The sequence below is a fragment of the Hyperolius riggenbachi genome, chromosome 3 (assembly GCF_040937935.1).
Source record: "Hyperolius riggenbachi isolate aHypRig1 chromosome 3, aHypRig1.pri, whole genome shotgun sequence".
Taxonomy (NCBI): Eukaryota; Metazoa; Chordata; class Amphibia; order Anura; family Hyperoliidae; genus Hyperolius; species Hyperolius riggenbachi.
This window is the reverse complement of record NC_090648.1, coordinates 411,098,407-411,122,007: the sequence shown is the minus strand read 5'-3', so window position 1 is coordinate 411,122,007 and position 23,601 is coordinate 411,098,407. Positions and strand designations below refer to the sequence as shown.

Sequence of the window (23,601 nt, the reverse complement as noted above, 5' to 3'; positions counted from 1 at the left end):
CACAGGAAATAAACAGTTCGTGTACGTATATATCAGCAACACTGATATATCAACGTAACACAAATACAAGGAAAATAATAAACGTGCTGGTATGCATATATATTGGCAATGAACCAATATATGATGCAAAGACCAGCAAAGTATCTTTAACAAGAAACACGATCGGGGGCTAAAGCGACAGCAAGACTGGCTTAAGCTGAAGCTATGAAAACCCAAGGAAACCCTGCAGGAAGCAGATCTTTATACTGAGGTCATCCAATGGGAGCAGACATGCAGATTCCCACACAGGTGAATGATAATCAGTCACAAGCTGACAGCAGGGAAAGACAGACAAAGCTATGCAACTTGCATGGAAAGACATCAGGACTGCCTGAGCTGCAGCACTACTTCCAGCAATAGCTGCTGCAGCAGCGATCATTACAGTACCCCCGCCTTTAAAAGCGGATTCCAGACGCTTTTCAAAACTGAAATTTCCAACAAAACAGTCTGACTGATAATTCATGATGACCGGGACAGCCCGGCAAGACCGAATTCCAGAATCAGTCCCCACAAGACTGGACCCATCAGAACCAGAACCTACAGAACCATGCCCATCAGTACTACAAGCCCCAGTGTGACACCCATCAGAACCATGATTTCCAGAAGAAAGCCCTCCGAAACTCCCTGAGCGATACCCACCGCCTTCCAGGAACAGTTCAGAAACGCCAAAGCCTTTGCAATGCCCACCGGTACTGTCTTTACCAACACAAAACCCACTGTTGAACCAGTCCAAGGCACCAGGACAAGTTTTCTCAGAGACCTCCCAGAACACCTTGAAGCTCCAAAGAGATCCCCATAGGTCAGAATGCCCCTTAGGCTCACATGGAGAACTATCAAGAACCCCTATGGAACCTAGGGCAATTCCCGAGTCAGGGCCACAAGGACAAACATCAATATCAGGGCTTTCAGGGACCAGAACCATCTCTGGGCATGCAGGCAGACTGGCAATATCAGAACGTGTTCCCACTAAGGAAGCATCAGAGCACGCTAACACCTTAGACACACTTGGGCATTCTGGCACACAAAGAACATCTGGGCACACCGGCACAAGAGAAACCTCTGGGCATGTCAAGGAACTGTGAGCCTCAGGGTCAGCCAAGACAGGACCAAAACCAGGACTGGCCAAAAAAAAATCATCATGACTAAACTTCGCAACTACTGGACTTTTACACGAGAATGCTGGATCAGACTTAGATGTCGCTGATTCCAGCAAAGTCAGTAACAAATCAGATTCAGGGGCACTAACAAGACAGGACAAATCTTCTGATGTATGCACTGAACCAGACAGGGACTCCACAACTACCTCTGGACTGGACAGAGACTCATTTAATACACTGGATTGGAGCTCATGAGGCGCTGCAGAACAAGTCAGTATTGCAGCAGCCCCCACTGGACTAGGCAAAACTGAGGAATTCCCTGGACAGGAAGGGAACTCTGGAACCTCTGCCACAGCGGCCAGAGAACCAGAATCTTTCAGGATACAGGGCTGGGTTTCAGGAACACTCATCAGACCGGACTGAAATTCTGAGATTTCTATTATTTTGACCAGAGAATCAGAATTATCCATGTTACAGGGCAAGACTTCTGAAACATTCAGAGGACAGGGCTGGAGTTCCTCGGCTGTTACAACACTGGAGAGGGACTCAACATTGGTTAAATCAGACTGTGTACAGGGCAAGGTATCTGACACACTTGCTGACGAGGACAATATTTCAATGGCTTCTGCTTTGCTGGGCAGAAATTCATCAAGTTTTATTAGAGCAGACTTTAATTCCAAAACAGCTGCTAGACAAGTGAATATTACTGCAACACCAACTGAGGTAAGCACTGCTTCAGCCTCCTCTGCTAGAGGGTTTAAAGTATCCAAAGTACTGGGTGAAGCATAAGACTCTGCGACCACAGCTTCACTGGACAGGATCACTGAACAGTCCATATTGCAGGGCAAAACCATGGAAGCACCTGCTGGACAGCATAATGATTCTGTGACCTGAGTTTCATTGGAGAGATCTACTGCACAATTCATGGTACAGGGCAAATTTATTGGAAAATTTTCTGAACAAGGTAATAATTCTGCGATTTCAGGTTCACATAGCAGATGCTCTGAGCTATTCACGAAACTAGAGCGAGGTGTAGAAACAGGAAGATCAAGACACAATGTTTGCGCATCTGCTGGATCAGACAGGAGTTGAACTTTATTAACACAGGTAATTTCTGCAGAAGTGTTTGCAGAGACAGGCAAGATTTTTCTGGTGTCTGTTTCACTAAACAAAGAGTCATGAGTACTGGCTAGGCTGGACTCGGAAGTCAGCAGGACCTCTGGATTCTCTGCTGAGAAATTTGCGCAGGGCAAGGTTAAGAATGTATCAGTGGCTTCTGTTTTACTGGGAAGTAACACTGAGTTATCCATGGTACAGGGTGGAATTGCAGGAACTTCAATTTCACACAAAAAGAGCTCCGAATCACCTGCTGAATCAGCCAAAGGTGCTGAAGCAGGCGGGTCAGAACGCCAAATTTGCGAATTCGGAGTCACAAAAAAATCATCCAAAATCAGTTCCCACACATCAATCAAGGGAGCCACACAGTCATACCTACACACACCAGCCTCTATTAGGTTATAGGCTGACTTAATGCATGCGTTCAATACCATTTCACTTTTTGCACTGTAAAATTGACAAAATGAACTTGAATCATTCTTCCATTCACAGACCAGGGCTTCCATCTCTCCCCTCTCGAATGGAGGATCCCATGCATACTTAACAGCGAAACATTTAGGCTGATCACAGTCTGCAGATATGATTGTGGCAGGCACATGTATAGGGTTAATTAGCAGGTGATTGGCAGATTCCTTATTCTTAAGAATTTCCAATACCTGTAGCAAGTGTTGAACTGTAGTGTATGCAAACTTCCCTTGGTTCACAAATAAGTTGATTTGTTCAATACTCTGTAATATCTCATCATAATCATACTCAGATAATTCTTTTAAACAAAAATCTTTATTTTCCCTAGCCAGGGAGGAAAGTTCATTAGTAGTTTCAGAAGTCCATTTAACTCCCCTGAAAGACAATTGCATTTCATTATCTGTTAATGGCAGAATCTCATTATAGGTCTCAGTCGCTAAGGATAATGATTCTGCAGATTGGACACGTTTCTTAGAACGTTTGCGTTTTGCCTTTGACCTTGCGGTTTTTGGTGATTTATTCAAAGCTGCAGGAAAATTATCAGTAACACTTTCTGCTTGCTGCTCATTCTTGCAAGCAATTGAAGGAGCAGCTGATTGGCCTGCTGCCAGGAGTTCATTAAGAGGAAAAGGCAATGGATCTATGCGCAACCAGTTATGGATCACAAACGCTAGAAATTCCAGCGGTCTATCTTTCAAATCGGAATGATTGAGAACATCAAATGCCCACTGGAATAATTCCCCTTTAAACAAAATATAACTTAGTTGGAGTGCCCAGGTTGAAACAGGAGTCGCTTGGAGATCAGGATTGGTCAGGAACCTGGCACATTCAGAGAAAAACTCATTTTCTGTTTCAGAGCTAAGTTCTTCAAATTTTTTAAAGGAACAGGAACCATAATTAACAGTGTCATACTTTCTGGGAATCCCCCCCACAATGGGGATTGGTAATGGGGTTTTCATAATGTAAGGCTTGGTGGTGTATTCTCCACAGTCAGCATGCAACGCATGAGCTGGCGTGGAGGAGGTACACACACTAGCACCAGGAAACAGGCTATCCCTAGTATAGTGGAGGGGAGGACTGACTCCAATAGGAGATTGTGGCGCACAGAGCCAGTGCAGATCTGACAGCCACAAACAATGCTTTCGTTATAACGTCTCAGCGCAAAGTAGCGCTGAGCGCATAAACCAGAACTGAGGAGATCAGGACAGGTAGTCAGAATGAACGCTTGCTAGCTAGCGGCTACTTAGCGACAGCAAGCGTCCAAAACCAGACAGACTGGAATGAGGCAGCCAATGCGATGCGGCGATGGCGTGCCTCACAAAGACAGGACAGGATAGTCAGAAAATAGCAGGATTGAGATAGAAGAACGTAACACAGATAAATATACAATAAGTATGTTTTCCTAGCGTATTACAATTACAGCTATCAATGAAACTATTTGTAACTTCTGACTAACATATGTATATATCGGCAATGAACCGATATATGACATAAGCAGGAACGCTGACTAACACTGGAGCAAAACAGGGAACAGGGCTCAGAAGGATTCGCTATCTCTTCGCAGAGATGAACGCAATCCACAAACGGTAACAGGACAGGATTCAGAAGGATTCGTTATCTCTTCGCAGAGATGAACGCAATCCACAAACAGTGACAGAACAGGATTCAGAAGGATTCGTTATCTCTTCGCAGAGATGAACGCAATCCACAAACGGTACCAGGAACAGGATAACTAGCTCAGCACGGGTGTTCACGGTACGCGCAAACTACCAAAACGTGCTGGAAAACTGACTAACTGAACACAGGAAATAAACAGTTCGTGTACGTATATATCAGCAACACTGATATATCAACGTAACACAAATACAAGGAAAATAATAAACGTGCTGGTATGCATATATATTGGCAATGAACCAATATATGATGCAAAGACCAGCAAAGTATCTTTAACAAGAAACACGATCGGGGGCTAAAGCGACAGCAAGACTGGCTTAAGCTGAAGCTATGAAAACCCAAGGAAACCCTGCAGGAAGCAGATCTTTATACTGAGGTCATCCAATGGGAGCAGACATGCAGATTCCCACACAGGTGAATGATAATCAGTCACAAGCTGACAGCAGGGAAAGACAGACAAAGCTATGCAACTTGCATGGAAAGACATCAGGACTGCCTGAGCTGCAGCACTACTTCCAGCAATAGCTGCTGCAGCAGCGATCATTACACCTCCTTTATGAAGTTTCCTGGTATTTAATGGCTCCAGCTCCCTCCCCTATACAGTTCCATGGGTTGGTATGCAATTAACATTTTCCCCCTAAGTTTTCTCCTAGGAGATACTTTTCTATTTAGAATAACTTTTCAGCACTTTGCAATTGAAAAAGCACAAAAAAGTAGGAAGAAAAAACTGTCAAAACTATTTTAATTATTTTCTTTCTTGCTGGTGATTTAAAAGTAATTTTATTAACAAGTTTGAAAACATCACTGTAACGATTGTGGAATCGTCTCCGTGGTCAGCGCACCAGACGTGCGCTGACGCGGCAGATTTCCTCCACAAGCGTATAATTGAGGACACCCAGGCTAGGTGCTATGCACCCGCAGAGGGCAATTCCCACCGGCAGATGGTGCTGTGGAGTGCAGGCGAACACAGCCGCTGCACAGCCACAGATGCCAAATGGGAATTGTACAGATCCAGGACAAGGTACAATCAGGCAGGGCTGGATAGCCCACAGGGAACAGAGCAAAGGGACAGAACCAATGTGTGCCCACCAAACTAGTCGCCACCCAGCAACGGCGAACACACAACGGCGGATACGAAGTAGGAAACGCAATCGCAAGAATGACGATTGCCAATAGCGACACAAGACTGAGCAGGACAGAGCACAAGGGTAGCAAAGGCACAGCAAATCATACAAAGAGAAAGATAAGGAAAATAACAAACGCTAGCTGAACGCGAACACCGCACTCATTCGCAACAGTGCACGCGTTTGTGTGCGGTCTCCGTGTGTTACGCACAACAGAGACAAGCACGCCTAACTAACCAAAGACAGACAAACACGAAACAGAGAACGAGAGCGCTTGCTTAACGGTTACCTCACCGAGCCTACAGCAAGCGTTCGTATCAGACAAGACAGACAAACGTGAAACAGGAACTAGGCAGAAAGGATCCACCGCTCTTCCGTCAGAGCAAGTGTGATCCAAGCAGAAACACAGATCAGAAAGATCCACAGCCGCTACCGCTAGCGGTTAGTGTGATCCAGGAAGACAGATCAGAAGGATCCACAGCACTAGCACTAGGCGAGTGCGATCCAGGCAGACAGAGTAGCAGAACAGAAGGATCCACAGCACTAGCGAAAGTGACCAGCGCGATCCAGGTACAGAGTAGCAGAACAGAAGGATCCACAGCACTAGCGAAAGTGACTAGCGCGATCCAGGTACAGAGTAGCAAAACAGAAGGATCCACAGCACTAGCGAAAGTGACTAGCGCGATCCAGGTACAGAGTAGCAGAACAGAAGTATCCACAGCACTAGCGGAAAGTGGCTAGCGCGATCCAAGGAGACAGATCAGAAGAGATAGCTGGTAGCAACCGCTGCACCAGCTATACTCCAAGAACAGAGATCAGAATCATTTCCTGTCGACCACCGCTGGGACAGGACAATCGCAACAGAACAAACAAACAGATAAGCAATCCTAACTGCACTAAGGAAACCTGCCTAGTGCAGTTTTCCAGGAATTACTCTAAGATAACTTCAACAAGAAGTAGCATGGCTGACACTCTCTAGGAGTGTTTACTACAAACCCTGAAGGAATGACCAGCCAAGGACTGTGGGTAATCCCAACCTTTATACAGCCAATCATCACAGGAGGCAGGTAGGGGATTTGCATAATGAATGTATGCAAATTCCTCAGCAGCAAGCTGCAATACTGACAAAAAGTCTCTCTTAAAGAGACCTGCAGAATGCAGACCTGAACAGTGTTCAAAAAGCTGCCTGTCTGCACAGGCAGCTGAGCAGATTCTCACAATCACTTAGGAGAAAACTGAGGAGGAAAATGGAATTGTATATGGGCCCTAGTGTCTAGTGCCCCCCCTCCCTCCTGTATACAGTTCCCTGGTGTCAAGTGACCCTCTTCCCTCCTCTTTACAGTTCCCTGGTGTCTAATGCATCCTTCCTCTGCTATACAGTTCCCTGATGTTTAGTGGTCCTTCCTCCCCTATACAGTCCCCTGGTGTCTAGTGGGCACCTCCCCCTATGCAGTTTCCTAGTGTGTAGTAAATATTTTACTAAAAATGATTACACAAAATGTCTAACTTCACATGTGTGAATTTGTTTGCAATTGCATGGCTGCTATTTCATTAAATGATACCCTATAAATCATTGGTACCTTTAAAGAAGACACCATACTCACTTTCCATTGTATCCGGCAGCCTCTAGACTCCCTGTCTGTAAGAGCAGGAAGCAGCGATCCTCCAGCAGCACCACCACCTGTGCTATGAAAGAATTGGGTGATGTGGTGTAACCAACATCACTCTGCTGCACTTAAACCTGTCACAGTACATGTTTAACAAGCGGGAAGATTACTCCTGCACGGTCCACATCATAAAGGAAACAGGACTATTTTGTCCCATGGGAGGACTTTTGGGGGCAACCCTTATAAGTATTTGTAAATTATTCAAAGAATACACACATTAATTCAAAAACTGTCTAGGTTATTGTTCCATCACCACAAGTACAACAATGCTAGGTACACACTATACTATTTTTTGACAGATTCACTGTCAGATCGATTATTTCCAACAGGTTCAATCTGATTTCTGATCAATTTTCTAATGGATTTTCCGTTCACTTCTATGGAGAATGGATCAGAAATTATCGATCTGACAGTAAATCTGTCAGAAAATTGTATCGTGCGTACCTAGCATAAGGATCTTCTCAAGGCACAGGACAGAAGATGTTTGCAATTGGCTGGATTGTTATACTTGTGGTGACGGAACAATAAACTGTTAAACAGTTCATAGATTACATAATAATTTCAATAACTCCTATAAGCAAAGTAGTGAACATATTTTTTTTTCACTTGTTGCTAAAACCTCACACTAAAATATAACTATGGCCCCCCCTCCAAAAAAACAACAACAATATGAGATGAAGACGATGATGATGATGAAAGATGGTGATAAAATATGTAAATGATAACGAGATAGAGTTGATGATGCTAATGACATGGGGGTGGTAATAATAATGATGAGGTGGAGATTAGTATGAAATCAACAATGAAGGGATGAATGGAAATCTCGCCCAACAAGCAAACGCTCCCTACCCAGGAAGTAGAACTATGCTATTACCAAATATGAAAGCTATTAGCAAATGAAAGTCACTAGCTGTTAACTAAATTGTCAGCAGCTGAATTAATGTATTATCTGACAGGTAATTGATCAACAGCTAGTGCATCTATTTGCTAAGGCCCCGTTCACACTTGCGTTTCTGTAAAGAGTAAAGAACGAACCGGATGACCGGACCGGATCCGGATCGGATCGGATCCGGATCCGGTCCGTTTGCATCAGGTATGAATACGGCTGCGATCCGGATCCTTTTGGTAAAAGAGATAACAAACTATATAATATTGTTGGGGTCTGGGAGGTCAGCAGAAGGTGCACCTGTAGAATCAGGTCCTCCGCTGTGTAGGGCCTCACCTCCATGTCCGACATACTGCCAAACAGCTCCAGCACAAAGTCACTGCTGCTCCACTCCAGAAATGCTGGGCCCATGTGTCCCCATCCAAAATGGCCGCTAGAAAACGCATAGGAAGTGGGGTAGAACGTCAGGTTTTTATAGCCAGTGTGTTCTGTGCTTTCCGTTTCCCTTTGGTTTCTATGCACGGATGGTGCAGTCAGGCTCCGGTACGGGTGCGTCGGCCGGATGATCCGGACCCAAAAAATGGAGCATATTGGAAAAGTGTCCGGAGTCCGAATCCGATCCGGCTCCGTTCCGTACGGAACGGACGCATGTGAACGGCCGCATAGACTTAGCATTGCAATGCGGAACGTCCGTTCCGTTTGTACAGTATACGGTCCGGGTCCGATCAGGCGAATCCGGACAGTGAACGCTAATGTGAACCGGGCCTAACATGGATCAGTTTCCTGGGTCAGTTGTATTTTCATATATTAGGAGAATTTCTGCTTATCCCCGAGAATGAGAGATGATGATGTTGAGGTGGAGATGATGTGACAATGCCACTAAAATGAAGATGGTATGATAAGAAATGTACAGCATCTTTCTTACCAGATATGCAGTTCTGTTTACCTCAGGCTAACAAGGCTTAATAGGATTCAATAGCACAATACATACATACAAGCGTTATGTTGTGACTTGTGATTTAAAAATTGTAATATTGAAGTTGTGATGGAGAGATTTTACATATTTATATGCTATGTGCTCTGTTCTAGGATATATTTCCATCAGAGAGTACCAATCACAGACGACCCACCACAATTTCTCCCCGAGGCAGCCCCAGTGACATCAGACCGATGCTTAATGCCCAGTACAACAATCCCTCTAGACTCTATTCCAACAATAACAGCGTAGATGGTCACCTTCCTTCACACATGGGCCGGATGAGCATTACCTCACCACAAAGGTAAGGACACTACGATGGATGTTTGCTGCCCTCAAAAGGCTTTTTTAAGCATATGTAGTTAACACTTGTGCAGAAAGATGGCACAGGGGTCCTGCTGGGAGAGCTGTTTTTGCTAAATGAAGATAAGATGCATGTTTGAATTTGCAGTGGTTTTCTGTAATTGTTGCAATGTTCTACCTGAACCAAATGCCCAAATGTAGCGATGAGCACAAAATCGTAATATGCAAACCTACACTGACCCAGGGTGTGAATAGCATTCATCTATCTGCTTGCTAAAAGCCTGCTAATTGTTCTGTACCCACTAGGATGGAATGGCCTAGTTTATTTCCATTCCCAAAACCTAGGAACTTGCTAGGATAGTTTATGCTCATCACTACTTATGATCTCTCACATGGACACACATTCTAATGCTAGAAAAGGATACATAAATATAAGTGCTAGTTACTGTATCAATGATGACCATATACAGTGGAGGAAATAATTATTTGACCCCTCACTGATTTTGTAAGTTTGTCCAATGACAAAGAAATGAAAAGTCTCAGAACAGTATCATTTCAATGGTAGGTTTATTTTAACAGTGGCAGATAGCACATCAAAAGGAAAATCGAAAAAATAACCTTAAATAAAAGATAGCAACTGATTTGCATTTCATTGAGTGAAATAAGTTTTTGAACCCCTACCAACCATTAAGAGCACAATTGAAGGTAAAGAGGCGCCCTGGTTGAAATAAAAGCATCTAAAAACAGCTTAAAATCGAGGAAATAATATGAGGTGGCTTACCTCAATAACGAAATCCTTGTATATGACAAAAGATTTTTATTTAGCACAGGCAACGCGTTTCACGGGTCCAAGCCCGCTTCATCAGGCCAATAAAAGTGCCAAATGAACAAGTCGATATGGCAAAGGGAGCCCTTGCAACCTCCTTTTGTGAGTAGTAATTTATTGAAATTCCTTTTTTCAATTGCATACTAATATACTACACTATTGGGCTCCCGTATTTGTCTCCTATATTTTTTTCCTGCAAGGTGCTGAGACACCCCCACTACACTACAACCATTAAGAGTTCTGGCTCCCACAGAGTGGTTAAACACTTCTACTCAATTAGTCACCCTCGTTAAGGACACCTGTCTTAACTAGTCACCTGTATAAAAGACACCTGTCCACAGAATCAATCAATCAAGCAGACTCCAAACTCTCCAACATGGGAAAGACCAAAGAGCTGTCCAAGGATGTCAGAGACAAAATTGTAGACCTGCACAAGGCTGGAATGGGCTACAAAACCATTAGCAAGAAGCTGGGAGAGAAGGTGACAACTGTTGGTGCGATTGTTCGAAAATGGAAGGAGCACAAAATGACCATCAATCGACCTCGCTCTGGGGCTCCACGCAAGATCTCACCTCGTGGGGTGTCAATGGTTCTGAGAAAGGTGAAAAAGCATCCTAGAACTACACGGGAGGAGTTTGTGAATGACCTCAAATTAGCAGGGACCACAGTCACCAAGAAAACCATTGAAAACACATTACACCGCAATGGATTAAAATCCTGCAGGGCTCGCAAGGTCCCCCTGCTCAAGAAGGCACATGTGCAGGCCCGTCTGAAGTTTGCCAATGAACACCTGAATGATTCTGTGAGTGACTGGGAGAAGGTGCTGTGGTCTGATAAGACCAAAATAGAGCTCTTTGGCATTAACTCAACTCGCTGTGTTTGGAGGAAGAAAAATGCTGCCCATGACCCCCAAAACACCATCCCCACCGTCAAGCATGGGGGTGGAAACATTTTGCTTTGGGGGTGTTTTTCTGCTAAGGGCACAGGACAACTTAATCGCATTAACTGGAAAATGGACGGAGCCATGTATCGTGAAATCCTGAACGACAACCTCCTTCTCTCTGCCAGGAAACTGAAAATGGGTCGTGGATGGGTGTTCCAGCACGACAATGACCCAAAACATACAGCAAAGGCAACAAAGGAGTGGCTCAAGAAGAAGCACATTAAGGTCATGGAGTGGCCTATTCAGTCTCCGGACCTTAATCCAATAGAAAACCTATGGAGGGAGCTCAAGCTCAGAGTTGCACAGAGACAGCCTCGAAACCTTAGGGATTTAGAGATGATCTGCAAAGAGGAGTGGACCAACATTCCTCCTAAAATGTGTGCAAACTTGGTCATCAATTACAAGAAACGTTTGACCTCTGTGCTTGCAAACAAGGGTATTTCCAGTATTAAGTCTTTTATTGTTAGAGGGTTCAAAAACTTATTTCACTCAATGAAATGCAAATCAGTTGCTATCTTTTATTTAAGGTTATTTTTTCGATTTTCCTTCTGATGTGCTATCTCCCACTGTTAAAATAAACCTACCATTGAAATGATACTGTTCTGAGACTTTTCATTTCTTTGTCATTGGACAAACTTACAAAATCAGTGAGGGGTCAAATAATTATTTCCTCCACTTGTATTCTCACTACAGCAGTAGTAGTTTGTCATTTGTTTTTCATTATAGTGGTGGACTCCATTAAACCCCTTTTTTTAAAAAAATAAAAGGGGTGCAGTCACTTTGCGCAGAGTCATTGGGGATCTTGAAGATCCGATGCGCCATGATGGTCATTATCGCTGCGCTAAACTTCATTCTTGTGATAGTGTGCCTGTACCCATGCTGCGAGATCGCGGAAATGATAGCACTTCGCTCAAAGTATCGCAGGTCATCGGCAATATCGTTGGAAAAATCGTGTTGTGGGTACTGGCTTTAACATTTTGTAAGGTTTTAAGGGGCTTCCTCTGTCAGAGTTTATACTGTTTACAGCTGCTCTGCCAATTAAACACAGCAGTGAACGTAGCAACACTCCTCCTTAGCTGGCAGAACTATGTACTGTGTAGATAGATTGAGGTGTTTCTACGCTTAGTAACGTGTTTGAATACAGGATGTGATGAAGACTTGGCAGCTTAGCTGTCAGTATGGCTACACGACTCAGATACCAGGAATAAGACAGAGCTGCGAATGGAAGGGAAGAGTGCTGTAAACATTCCCCATACTGTTCTAGTCTACTGGCAAGCAATCATCAGCATATTGCTGGCTCGGCTACTTGCCTCTAAGTAAAGGCAAATAGATGTGAGTGAGAGACCTCTCCGTCTGTACCATATATTCTTTGGTTGTGAATAACTGTCTACATAGAAATGACTGATGAGCTGCAAATATTCCAGGTTTGCATGGAAAAAGTGAGTGATGATTGCACCTTGGAAATGAGCCAAACAAACGCTGCAGCTAAAGCCCTTGTTTGATTCTATTTCACATTGTATGTTATCTCCATGGGTATCAGGAATATTGCATCTCATAGATAGATCATGTAAGTACAGTAATATAATTTCATATAGGCATCAATAGCATGGCAATGTGTCTGTACAAAGCATGTCGGCCAATTTATTTTCTCTCTTTAGGAAAGTGGCATTTGCAGATATTCCCACTGATAACTAGATTACACAGTAGACACGTTAGTTCAGCTGAGATAAAAGCTGAAAGTTTCGTTACCTCCCAACTTTCAAACATGATTTTTAGCGCAAACATACTTAGACAAAAACACCCTACTACACCTCTAGTGACACCTTTATAGATATAATTTATGTTCCTTTTTGCAAATCACACTTTTCCTCTATTTCATTGTCATTCTTGCTTTAATAATTTAAATCGATGATCATAAAATTTAGCACAATGTAGCCACCTTCTAACAGGTAAATCATCACTCACTTTAGCCCCATTCGTTTATCAGCAGTCAGTTTGGGCATCCCATCTCTGTACTTAGTCACCATGGGTCTCATCTCTGTAGCAACCAATGGTCTCACATTGCTTTCAGCAGGCAGATTGCACCCCTTGTCTGTCATCATGCTCTTTGGAAATCTCTGTTAGTAGGCACTACTGCCTTAGCAGGATCTACTAAACAGTCACTGCTGACCTCAAACAGCCGGTCCAAGCAGTTTTCAGATCTGCCCTATTGTAAAATCTGAAACTATGGCGGCTGCGGATACGCAAGATAGACCCGCAGCCGCCTTTGTTCCCTGTTCACAGGTCTTATCCGTCCCGGCGGCATCCAGCACGCCGGGAACGGCATTGTCTATTGCTTATAGGGTCTCTGTATCGCGCGTGCGCGCGTGGAGACAGGACCTTTATGCTGGAAGAAGGCGTGTTAGCTGACCTGCCGGTCGGCTGACGTCAGGAGTGACTCGCGCCGCTCGGATTGGCTGATTGCTAGGGGGCGTGGCGCTGGGCTCTCCCCGGCTTCTTAAGCCGCCACAGATCATTGGCAACTCGTCTGCTGTTGCGAATACACTCGTGTTAGCGCTCAGACCTTAGACTAGTATCCAGGTGTTGAAACCAAGGACTTCACACCAGACTAGGAATTGTTATTGTATTGATTACCTGTGTATGATTCTGGCTATTCTGGCTATTCTCTGACCTTGCTATCGCTAAACGATTCTGTACCTCTGCCTTTCTGATTTTAGTTGCTGAACCTTTGCCTGATATTTACTATTCTCTTGCCTGCCGTTTTGGTACTGTCTCTTCCTGCCTGTTATCGAACTTTGCCTGTCTGACTACTCTACTCACTAGTGGGCCCTTGCCACTAGTGAGAGACTCTAGCTATTGGAGCCCACCAGCCCCTCTGGTGAGGTTCAGACTCAGTAGTATCACTCTAAGTGACTGTTGGTACCTTGCCAGCTCCTCTGGCAAGGTCTTGCTAAACTATCCAGTCACTTGTGCTATTAGTACCTTGCCAGCTCCTCTGGCAAAGCCTTGCTAAACTATTCAGTCACTTGTGTTGTTAGTGCCTTGCCAGCTCCTCTGGCAAGGTCTTGCTAAACTATCCAGTCACTTGTGCTGTTAGTACCTTGTCAGCTCCTCTGGCAAGGTCTTGCTCACTATTCAGTCATTGTACTGTCAGTACCTTACCAGCTTCTCTGGTAAGGTTTAGCCAAACTTCTTTAATTCTCTCTTTATACGTACTTTGCCAGCTCCTCTGGTAAAAGTATTGATATTTGTGTTGGAAGTACCCACCAGCTCCTCTGGTGAGGTCTAGCACTGTTGTTGCAGTTAGTACCCACCAGCGTCTCTGGTGAGGTCAAGCACTGTTGTTGCAGCTAGTACCCACCAGCTCCTCTGGTGAGGTCTAGCACTGTTGTTGCAGTTAGTACCCACCAGCTCCTCTGGTGAGGTCTAGCTCTGTTCTTGCAGATAGTACTCACCAGCTCCTCTGGTGAGATCTATCCAATTAATCTATTGTTGCACCAAACATCACACCTTACTCTCTGCTAGCTATACTAGTATTATTGGTGATACTGCAGATCACCACATAATCAGGTATAGCGTCTGTATTATCGGCGATTCTGCAGATCACAAATAATCAGACGTCTGAGTTGCAGCACCCAATCGTTACAACTATCTGTTAGATGGCTAAAATGGGCCCATAATCGTCACAGGCTGTCCCAATCATTGACAGTGAACAAAATCTGTCAGTGATCAGGAAGCAGTGCAAAGCTGTCAAGTATACAAAGCTGTGGAAACTCCATGAGTAGAGCAGTGACAAAGTTTGAGAACACCGGAAAGTTCATACCAATTACTGCTGGCGTTTCAATACAGGTAGTCCCCGACTTACGAACGCCCGACTTACGAACGACCCGCCGATACGAATGGAATGGATTCTGTGTTTCCATGCGAACAAGTAAAAAAAAAAATTCTATTTCGACTGGTAGTTTTTGAGAAAATCGATTTAAAAAAATTCAAAAAAACAATGACTTTTAAATTTGTATAAACAGGTACAAAGGGCAGAGGTGACACAGAGGGGAACACTGGAGGCACAGGGGGTCACAGAGGAGGTACAGGGGACAGAGATGGCACAATGTTCCGACTTAAGAACAGATTCAGGTTAAGAACAAACCTACAGTCCCTATCTCGTTCGTTAACCGGGGACTACCTGTACACTATATTTGCTACATGTGACCTCTTCTACTTTTCAGCCACACTCCCTTTCTCCAGTTTTACAGAAAGAATTAAAAAACACTAGCATAAATTATGATATGAAAGCAATTTGTAGTATATGCTTAGAATGCAGGTAATAGGTTTACATTAAGAGCAAACGTGGCCGGGTCAGAGAAGCTGGAATCTCCAAGACATGTTTGCTATTCTACAGCAAAATTGTAATTTATTGTTTGTCTATATAAAATAAAAGAATAGTTTTGGCTATAAAATTACTGAAATCTGCTTTCTGCTTGTTTATTTGTGCTATGGAAAAGCTGTCCATGTTTTAGAACACAGCACAAATTTCTATTGATAAATGTGTATGGAATGCATGCACAAATTAAATTTACCAAACCATATTTGGAAGTAATCTTATGTAAACAATGTTCTCCCTTCATTTCACATGTGTACATACATCTGACTCAGCACAGCTGTGCAGAATTGATTTCCATTTAATCCAAACAATCTGCATGGACATTTTATTTTTTCCATTAAACTGTTTTTCTTTTAGCTTCAATATGATAGTTATCTTGTGTCCACGTTTTCCAGAGACAGAACATCTATTTTCCCCAGAAAATACTCTTGGTATTCTAAGCTGACAAATCATAAAATCTCTCCTTTGGCCTCCCCTTAGGTTCAGGTCTAGTTCATGACATCTATTACTTTTTTATGGTTTTATAAAAAATAATGGTCAGTGAAGACCAGAATGTAAAGTGCAGAACAAGTATTTTATTGTGTAAAAGCCTAAGACGGCTGTGAAATATATGTGGAAGAAGACTGTGTTTTTGAAATGATTGCCATTATAAAGGAATATGTAGGTATATTCAAGGTTATTCTCTTGGACTCTGTCTTTATTAAAAGCCTTCCAGTATGGCTTCTTTCTTGTGAAATCACTCAGTAAGTACATCTATGCATTAATTACACAAGTGGGTTAATTTACATGCATAGTTGGGGGCACTAAATAAATGTAAAACTGTCACACTTTATTGCACTGTGTGTAGTGATTGGTGCAAACAGTAAGTACTGATAGGTTTAACACTACCTCACCAGAGGAGCTGGTGGGTACTAACAGTACTGAGCCCCTCACCAGAGACAAGGGCTCTCTGGTGAGGATAGAATGGTCAGACTAATCGGGTTGGCAATAGGCAGGCAGATACAGTACAGAATCGTAAGGCAGAGGAGAGTCAGTATAACAGGTAAGGTCGGCAACAATATCAGATGGGCTAAAGTACAGATTCACTGAGCAGAGAGAGATAACAGTTTTCAGGCAGAGTAGGCAACGAGATCAGATGGGCAAAGGTACAGAATCACTAAGAGTAAGAATAGTCAGAAGGAGCCAGAGTCATATACAAATAATACAGTAATAATGCACAATCCTAACACTGTGTGAAATCCCCGGTTTCCTCCCGGATCAAAGCACACCCGATCTAACTAAGGTCTGAGCGCTAGCACGAAGTGATCGCAACAGCAGACGAGTTGCCACTGAATCCGCCGTGCTTAAGAAGCGGAAGAGACCCTCGAGGCACGCCCACCTCCCTCAACCAATCAGCAGCGACGAGCTTGCCCTCTGACGTCAGCCGACCGGCCGGTCAGCTGACGCGCCTCCTCCTGGCATAAAGATCCTGCCGGTGAGCGCGCGCACGCGCTAATGCACCCCTGTGAGCAGCAGAGACCCCGTCCTCGGCGTACTAGACGCCCGAGATGCGGAGAGACTGGTAGGCAGAGAAGCAGAAGTAGCTGCGGTGGTAATGCCATCCACCGCAGCTGACATATCGCTATTCATTACAAAAATTTTGGAGATAAGGTGAAGGCACAAAAATCATTAAAAGAAAGCTAAAACAGGCGTTAATGGAACCAAAGACATTTGCTGAATCAAGCCCTAGGAAAAAAATATACTTACAATAATATACAGTATATTTAAAAAAACAAATGGGGTCACATGGGCTATGATATAGTGTTATTTAGGGTTGAAAAACAGTGGAGAACCTATGTGGTTCAGCCAACCTGACCTGGATGTATTACCGTATATACTCGCAAGCAAGCCGACCCGCATGTAAGCCGACCCCCCAACTTTCACCTGAAAAAACAGGGAAAAATGACTGACCCCCATATAAGCCGGGGGTAGGAAATGCTGGCCGCCTTATTCCCCTAGTGTGTCCCAGTATAGCTAGTATAGTGCCCAGTATCGTTAGTATAGTGCTCAGTATAGCTAGTAAAGTGCCCCAGTTTAGCTAGTATAGGGCTCAGTATTGCTAGTATAGTGCCCAGTATCGCTAGTATAGTGCTCAGTATAGCTAGTAAAGTGCCCCAGTTTAGCTAGTATAGTGCTCAGTATAGCTAGTATAGTGCTCAGTATAGCTAGTATAGTGCCCCAGTTTAGCTAGTATAGTGCTCAGTATAGCTAGTATAGTGCTCAGTATAGCTAGTATAGTGCTCAGTATAGCTAGTATAGTGCTCAGTATAGTGCTCAGTATAGCTAGCATAGTGCCCCAGTATAGCTAGTATAGTGCTCAGTTTAGCTAGTATAGTGCTCAGTTTAGCTAGTATAGTGCTCAGTTTAGCTAGTATAGTGCTCAGTATAGCTAGTATAGTGCTCAGTATAGCTAGTGAAGTGCCCCAGTTTAGCTAGTATAGTGCTCAGTATAGCTAGTATAGTGCTCAGTATAGCTAGTATAGTGCTCAGTATAGCCAGTATAGTGCCCCAGTATAGCTAGTATAGTGCCCCAGTATAGCTAGTATAGTGCCCAATATAGCTAGCATAGTGCTCCAGTATAGCTAGCATAGTGCCCCAGTATGGGTAGGTGGGTGGGTAGGTGGGTGGGTAGGTGGTGCCCCTCCCCGCTCCCCCCGCGTCCGCCGCTGCTATTACCTTAGGCGGCGCCGCTTCCTCTATCCCCGTCCTGCTCCGATAACTAACTCATTCACAGCAGCGCGCCCCTCGCTGCTGTGATGACGGAGGAAACTATAGAGAGCGGTTCCCATAGTAACGGCATCGCCGCTACAGGAAGCCGCTCTCTATGGTTTCCTCTGTCATCACAGCAGCGAGGGGCGCACTGCTGTGAATGAGTTAGTTATCGGAGCAGGACGGGGATAGAGGAAGCGGCGCCGCCTAAGGTAATAGCAGCGGCGGCCGCGGGGGGAGCGGGGAGGGGCACCACCTACCCACCCACCTACCCATGACTCGCAAGCAAGCCGACCCCCCAACTTTTGGGCCACTTTTGGGGGGTGAAAAATTCAGCTTGCTTGCGAGTATATACGGTAAACATTACTGTATTTGCATTTAGGTAACAAAGTTCACCTGGATCTTATAAGATTGTTGCCATAATGGTGATTGCTAACAGGTTAGTGAAATAGCAGTTGTGTGACTGCAGCTACATGTGTGCATCTGCATTCAGAACTTTGTGTACTAAGTACTGGACAACCTGGGTTACTTCTATTTCACTTACCTGTCTGCAAGCTTTGCTATAGTCTTTTGTGATCTATTTAAGAGAGGCAATATTTTACTGGCAATTGCTTGAATATTACGTTCTTCAGCCATAGTAAATTGTGGCAGTTCAAATTCTTGGATGGCTGATCATCCCTGAAGCCAGGTGGTTAGCGTTTTGTCACTACAGCCTACAGAATACAGCTGTAAGAAGCATTATCTAACTATAATCGACAGATTGTAAAGGAATTGCTGAACAGACAATCATTTACTGGGTGGAATGTACTGTGCCATGGAAACAGGATGCAAGAGGAGCAGGAGGCTTCCCATGGCAGAGAACACAATGACATTTGGCTAGAATCCAGTTTGACCAATGAGCAAGTTTCACTGGTCAAACAGGGTATGCCTTATAGAAAATAGACCCATAACATCTCTTTGATTCTTCCTGTTCCCTACTTTTCATTTTGGGGTGCAAGCACATTTGTTCTCTTCTAACTCCTACATGGGTAATGACCCTATCTTGTGTAGCTTTCCCATATTTCATTTTTGAGTAGTTTGAGTAGGTTACTCTTGTTACCTTAGAAAGCTACAGTATACCCATGTTTTCCTAAAAATAAGACACTGTCTCATATAAATTTTTGCTCCAAAAGATGTTCTAGGGCTTATTTTCAGGGGATGTCTTATTTTTGGGGAAACACTGGTAGTTTTCCTATACAAAATGTTTATACTGCATGCCATGCTGAGCAGAGCCAGTGCAGAAGCGCAAGCAATATGTATATATATATATATATATATATATATATATATATATATATATATATATATATATATATATATATATATATATATATATATATATAGCTTATATGGTATCCTACCTTTTAGGGTTCCTATTCTAGATATATAAATCAGGATTCGGATAAAAAGTTCAACGCGTTTCATGGTAAAAAACGCTTCCTCAGGTCAGTAACATGCGCCCGGAAACAGGACCACTCTGGTGTTAGGCACATTACTGACCTGAGGAAGCGGTTTTTACCGTGAAACGTGTTGTCGAGTGCACGGGCGCCTCCAGTTCTTACAATACTGAGCATTCCTAGATGAACAGTTACCTGGAAAGTGGATTGGTCATCGTGAGCTAGTTGAATGGCCCCCAAGGTCTCCCGATCTGACCCCCTTAGACTTTTATCTTTGGGGTCATCCGAAGGCAATTGTCTATGCTGTAAAGATACGAGATGTGCAGCACCTGAAACTACAGATTATTATTATTTAGTATTTATATAGCGCCAACATCTTCCACAGCACTGTATAGAGTATATTGTCTTGTCACTAACTGTCTCTCGGAGGAGCTCACAATCTAGTCCCTACCATAATCATATGTCTATATTGTGTAGTGTATGTATTGTAGTCTAGGGCCAATTTAGGAGGGGACGCCAATTAACTTATCTGTATGTTTTTGGGATGTGGGAGGAAACCGGAGCGCCCGGAGGAAACCCACGCAGACACTGGGAGAACATACAAGCTCCTTGCAGATGTTGACCTGGCTGGGATTCGAACCGGGGACCCAGCGCTGCAAGGCAAGAGCGCTAACCACTACACCACCGTGTTGCCCAGATACTGGAATGCCTGTGCTAGCATTTCTCATGCAGTGTTGCTATCAGTGTGTGAAGAGTTGGAGAAGAGGGTGCAATTGACAATCCAACACAATGGGCAGCACATTAAACACATTTTATAAGTGGTCGTAAACTTGTAAATAACTCATGAAAGAATAAAGAATAAAGTAAACACCATTGTTTTTCTTGTGAAATTCCCAATATGTTTGATGTGTCACATGACCCTCTTCCTATTGAAAAAACAAAAATTGGATCAAAATGGCTGACTTCAAAATGGCCACCATGGTCACCACCCATCTTGAAAAGTTTTCCCTGTCACATATACTAATGTGCCACAAACAGGAAGTTAATATCACCAACCATTCCCATTTTATTAAGGTGTATCAATATAAATGGCCTATATATATATATATACACACAGTGGGATGCGAAAGTTTGGGCAACCTTGTTAATTGTCATGATTTTCCTGTGTAAATTGTTGGTTGTTACTTTAAAAAATGTCAGTTAAATATATCATATAAGAGACACACACAGTGATATTTGAGAAGTGAAAGTGAAGTTTATTGGATTTACATAAAGTGCGCAATTGTTTAAATAAAATTGGGCAGGTGCATAAATCATTTCATTGATTCCAAAACCTTTAGAACCAATTATTGGAACTCAAATTGGCTTGGTAAGCTCAGTGACCCCGACCTACATACACAGGTGAATCCAATTATGAGAAAGAGTATTTAAGGGCGTCAATTGTAAGTTTCCCTCCTCTTTTAATTTTCTCTGAAGAGTAGCAACATGGGGGCCTCAAAACAAATCTCAAATGACCTGAAGACAGAGATTGTTCACTATCATGGTTTAGGGTAAGCATACGGAAAGCTGTCTCAGAGATTTCAGCTGTCTGTTTCCACAGTTAGGAACATATTGAGGAAATAGAATACCACAGGCTCGAAGTGACAAACCAAGAAAAATCTCGGATAAACAGGAGCGAGGAATGGAGAGAACAGTCAGAGTCAACCCACAGACCAGCACCAAAGACCTACAACATCATCTTGCTGCAGATGGAGTCACTATGCATCATTCAACCATTCAGTGCACTTTACACAAGGAGATGCTGTATGCGAGAGTGATGCAGAGGAAGCCTTTTCTCTGCCCACAGCACAAACAGAGCCACTTGAGGTATGCTAAAGCACATTTGGACAAGCCAACTTCATTTTGGAATAAGGTGCTGTGGACTGATGAAAGTAAAATTGAGTTATTTGGGCATAACAAAGGGCATTATTCATGGAGGAAAAAGAACACAGCATTCCAAGAAAAAACACCTACAGTAAAATATGGTGGTGGTTTCATCATGCTGTGGGGCTGTGTGGCCAGTGCAGGGACTGGGAATCTTGTCAAAGTTGAGGGACACATGGATTCCACTCATTATCAGCAAATTCTGGACACCAATGTCCAGGAATCAGTGACAAAGCTGAAGCTGCGCCGGGGCTGGATCTTTCAACAAGACAGCAACCCCAAAACACTGCTCAAAATCCATTAAGGCATTCATGCAGAGGAACAAGTCCAATGTTCTGGAATGGCCATCTTAGTCCCCAGACCTGAATATAATTGAAAATCTGTGGTGTGAGTTAAAGAGAACTGTCCATGCTCGGAAGCCATCAAACCTGAATGAACTAGAGATGTTTTGTAGAGAGGAATGGTCCAAAATACCTTCAACCAGAATCCAGACTCTCATTAGAACCTACAGGAAGCATTTAGAGGCTGTAATTTCTGCAAAAGGAGGATCTACTAAATATTGAATTCATTTCTTTTTTGGTTGCATCTGCCCACCGTCTCTTCCACTACACTTCCACATCAGGAGATGTGGAAGTGATATGTAGCCTCATAGGCCCCCATTTGCAAGTGGAAACGGGCCCTAAGAGTCTTTGGACCCCACTCTTGTGTGAAGACCAGCAGTGGAGAACAGAAACAGTAGAGCACAAACAAAAGGCAACAAAAATCCATGTCTATGGACAATTACACATACTATAAAAATAAATAGATGTCCACAACATCAAAAATAAACCATATCTCCAGCTCCATGTTAAATATCAATAATCTTTATTGGAGAAGAATGCTTATTAAAAACAATTAAAAAGTTGTACACAGGTCAAGCCACAAAGTGTGGGCCATATACTCAATACATAGATCTAATATCTAACACAGGGTAAGAAGGACAGTCCCCTCTATAATATAGTCAGTCATTCAATCTGAACTGCAGCAAGAAACAGAAGTATGGTATATACAGTGATACATAGCCAACTGGCTGGTATTAATATAATGAATCTGTGTGGCTGCAGTGAGTTAAATAAATGAACACTTACCCTGCATATGCTGGTGTCCACACAAAGAGGCCTGGCCCGGTACCTATGTAACGCTTGTCGGACATCCGTCCAGTATAAGGACCACTGCTGTTACCTGGAAAATTAATATGCAATTATAGCTTTCTCATGTCCATGGGTCAAGCCATTTTATTTGCTCACATGAGATCATGTGTTACGTTTAGTCAATAAAAGTCATTGACATTCCTTCCACTAAGTCCCTGCACCACTGCGCGGATTAAAGAGTGGTCAGATTTATCTCCATGGTCTAGAAGTAAGGTTTCAACTATTAATTGTCTACCAGAGGATTGATTTAAGCATCTGAATTGCACATACTGTATCTGCATGAGTGTGAAGTTCGACATGATGAAACACAGAAGGAAAATAAAATATCCAAACCAAATATTCCTCTCCTATCCAAGACTACACTTAGCATGTTTTATAAACTGACATTTTAGAGAAATACATTACTAATGTCCATGTGCTTAGAGGTGTCATGTAGCAGCAATAACATTTGGCAAGACTTATCAGAGCAGAAAGGACCACTTTTGGAGCCAGTACATTCAATATGTAATTCACATGTGTTTTGGTATTCCTGTTTAAATCTCATAAAACATCTTCTATTCATTATTTTGTGAGTTATAAGAAACGTAAAACCTGATATCTCATAAAAACACCTTTCAAAGTTATAAACCATAGACCTTATCTTTATAGTGATATTCATTTGCTGTAGTTATATACAGCACTAGCATTCTATGTAGCGCTTTACTGATTACAACAACCATTCACATCAATTCCTCGCTGTAAAGGACTTAACAGACTAGTGCCTGTACAACAGTTATCCAGAAATACTATGGCTAGTTTGGTTAGACA

General features: G+C 43.2%; 1 protein-coding gene across 2 annotated transcripts in view; it reads left to right on the top strand.

Moving 5' to 3' along the window:
* The window catches only part of PDLIM4 (PDZ and LIM domain 4), a 316,081-nt gene that overhangs the window by 246,977 nt on the left and 45,503 nt on the right, over positions 1-23,601 (top strand). For both annotated transcript variants that reach the window (XM_068277460.1, XM_068277459.1), the window contains one exon: positions 9,158-9,348. In XM_068277460.1, coding sequence (XP_068133561.1) covers positions 9,158-9,348 — 191 coding nt within the window. The remainder of the gene's footprint in view (positions 1-9,157; positions 9,349-23,601) is intronic.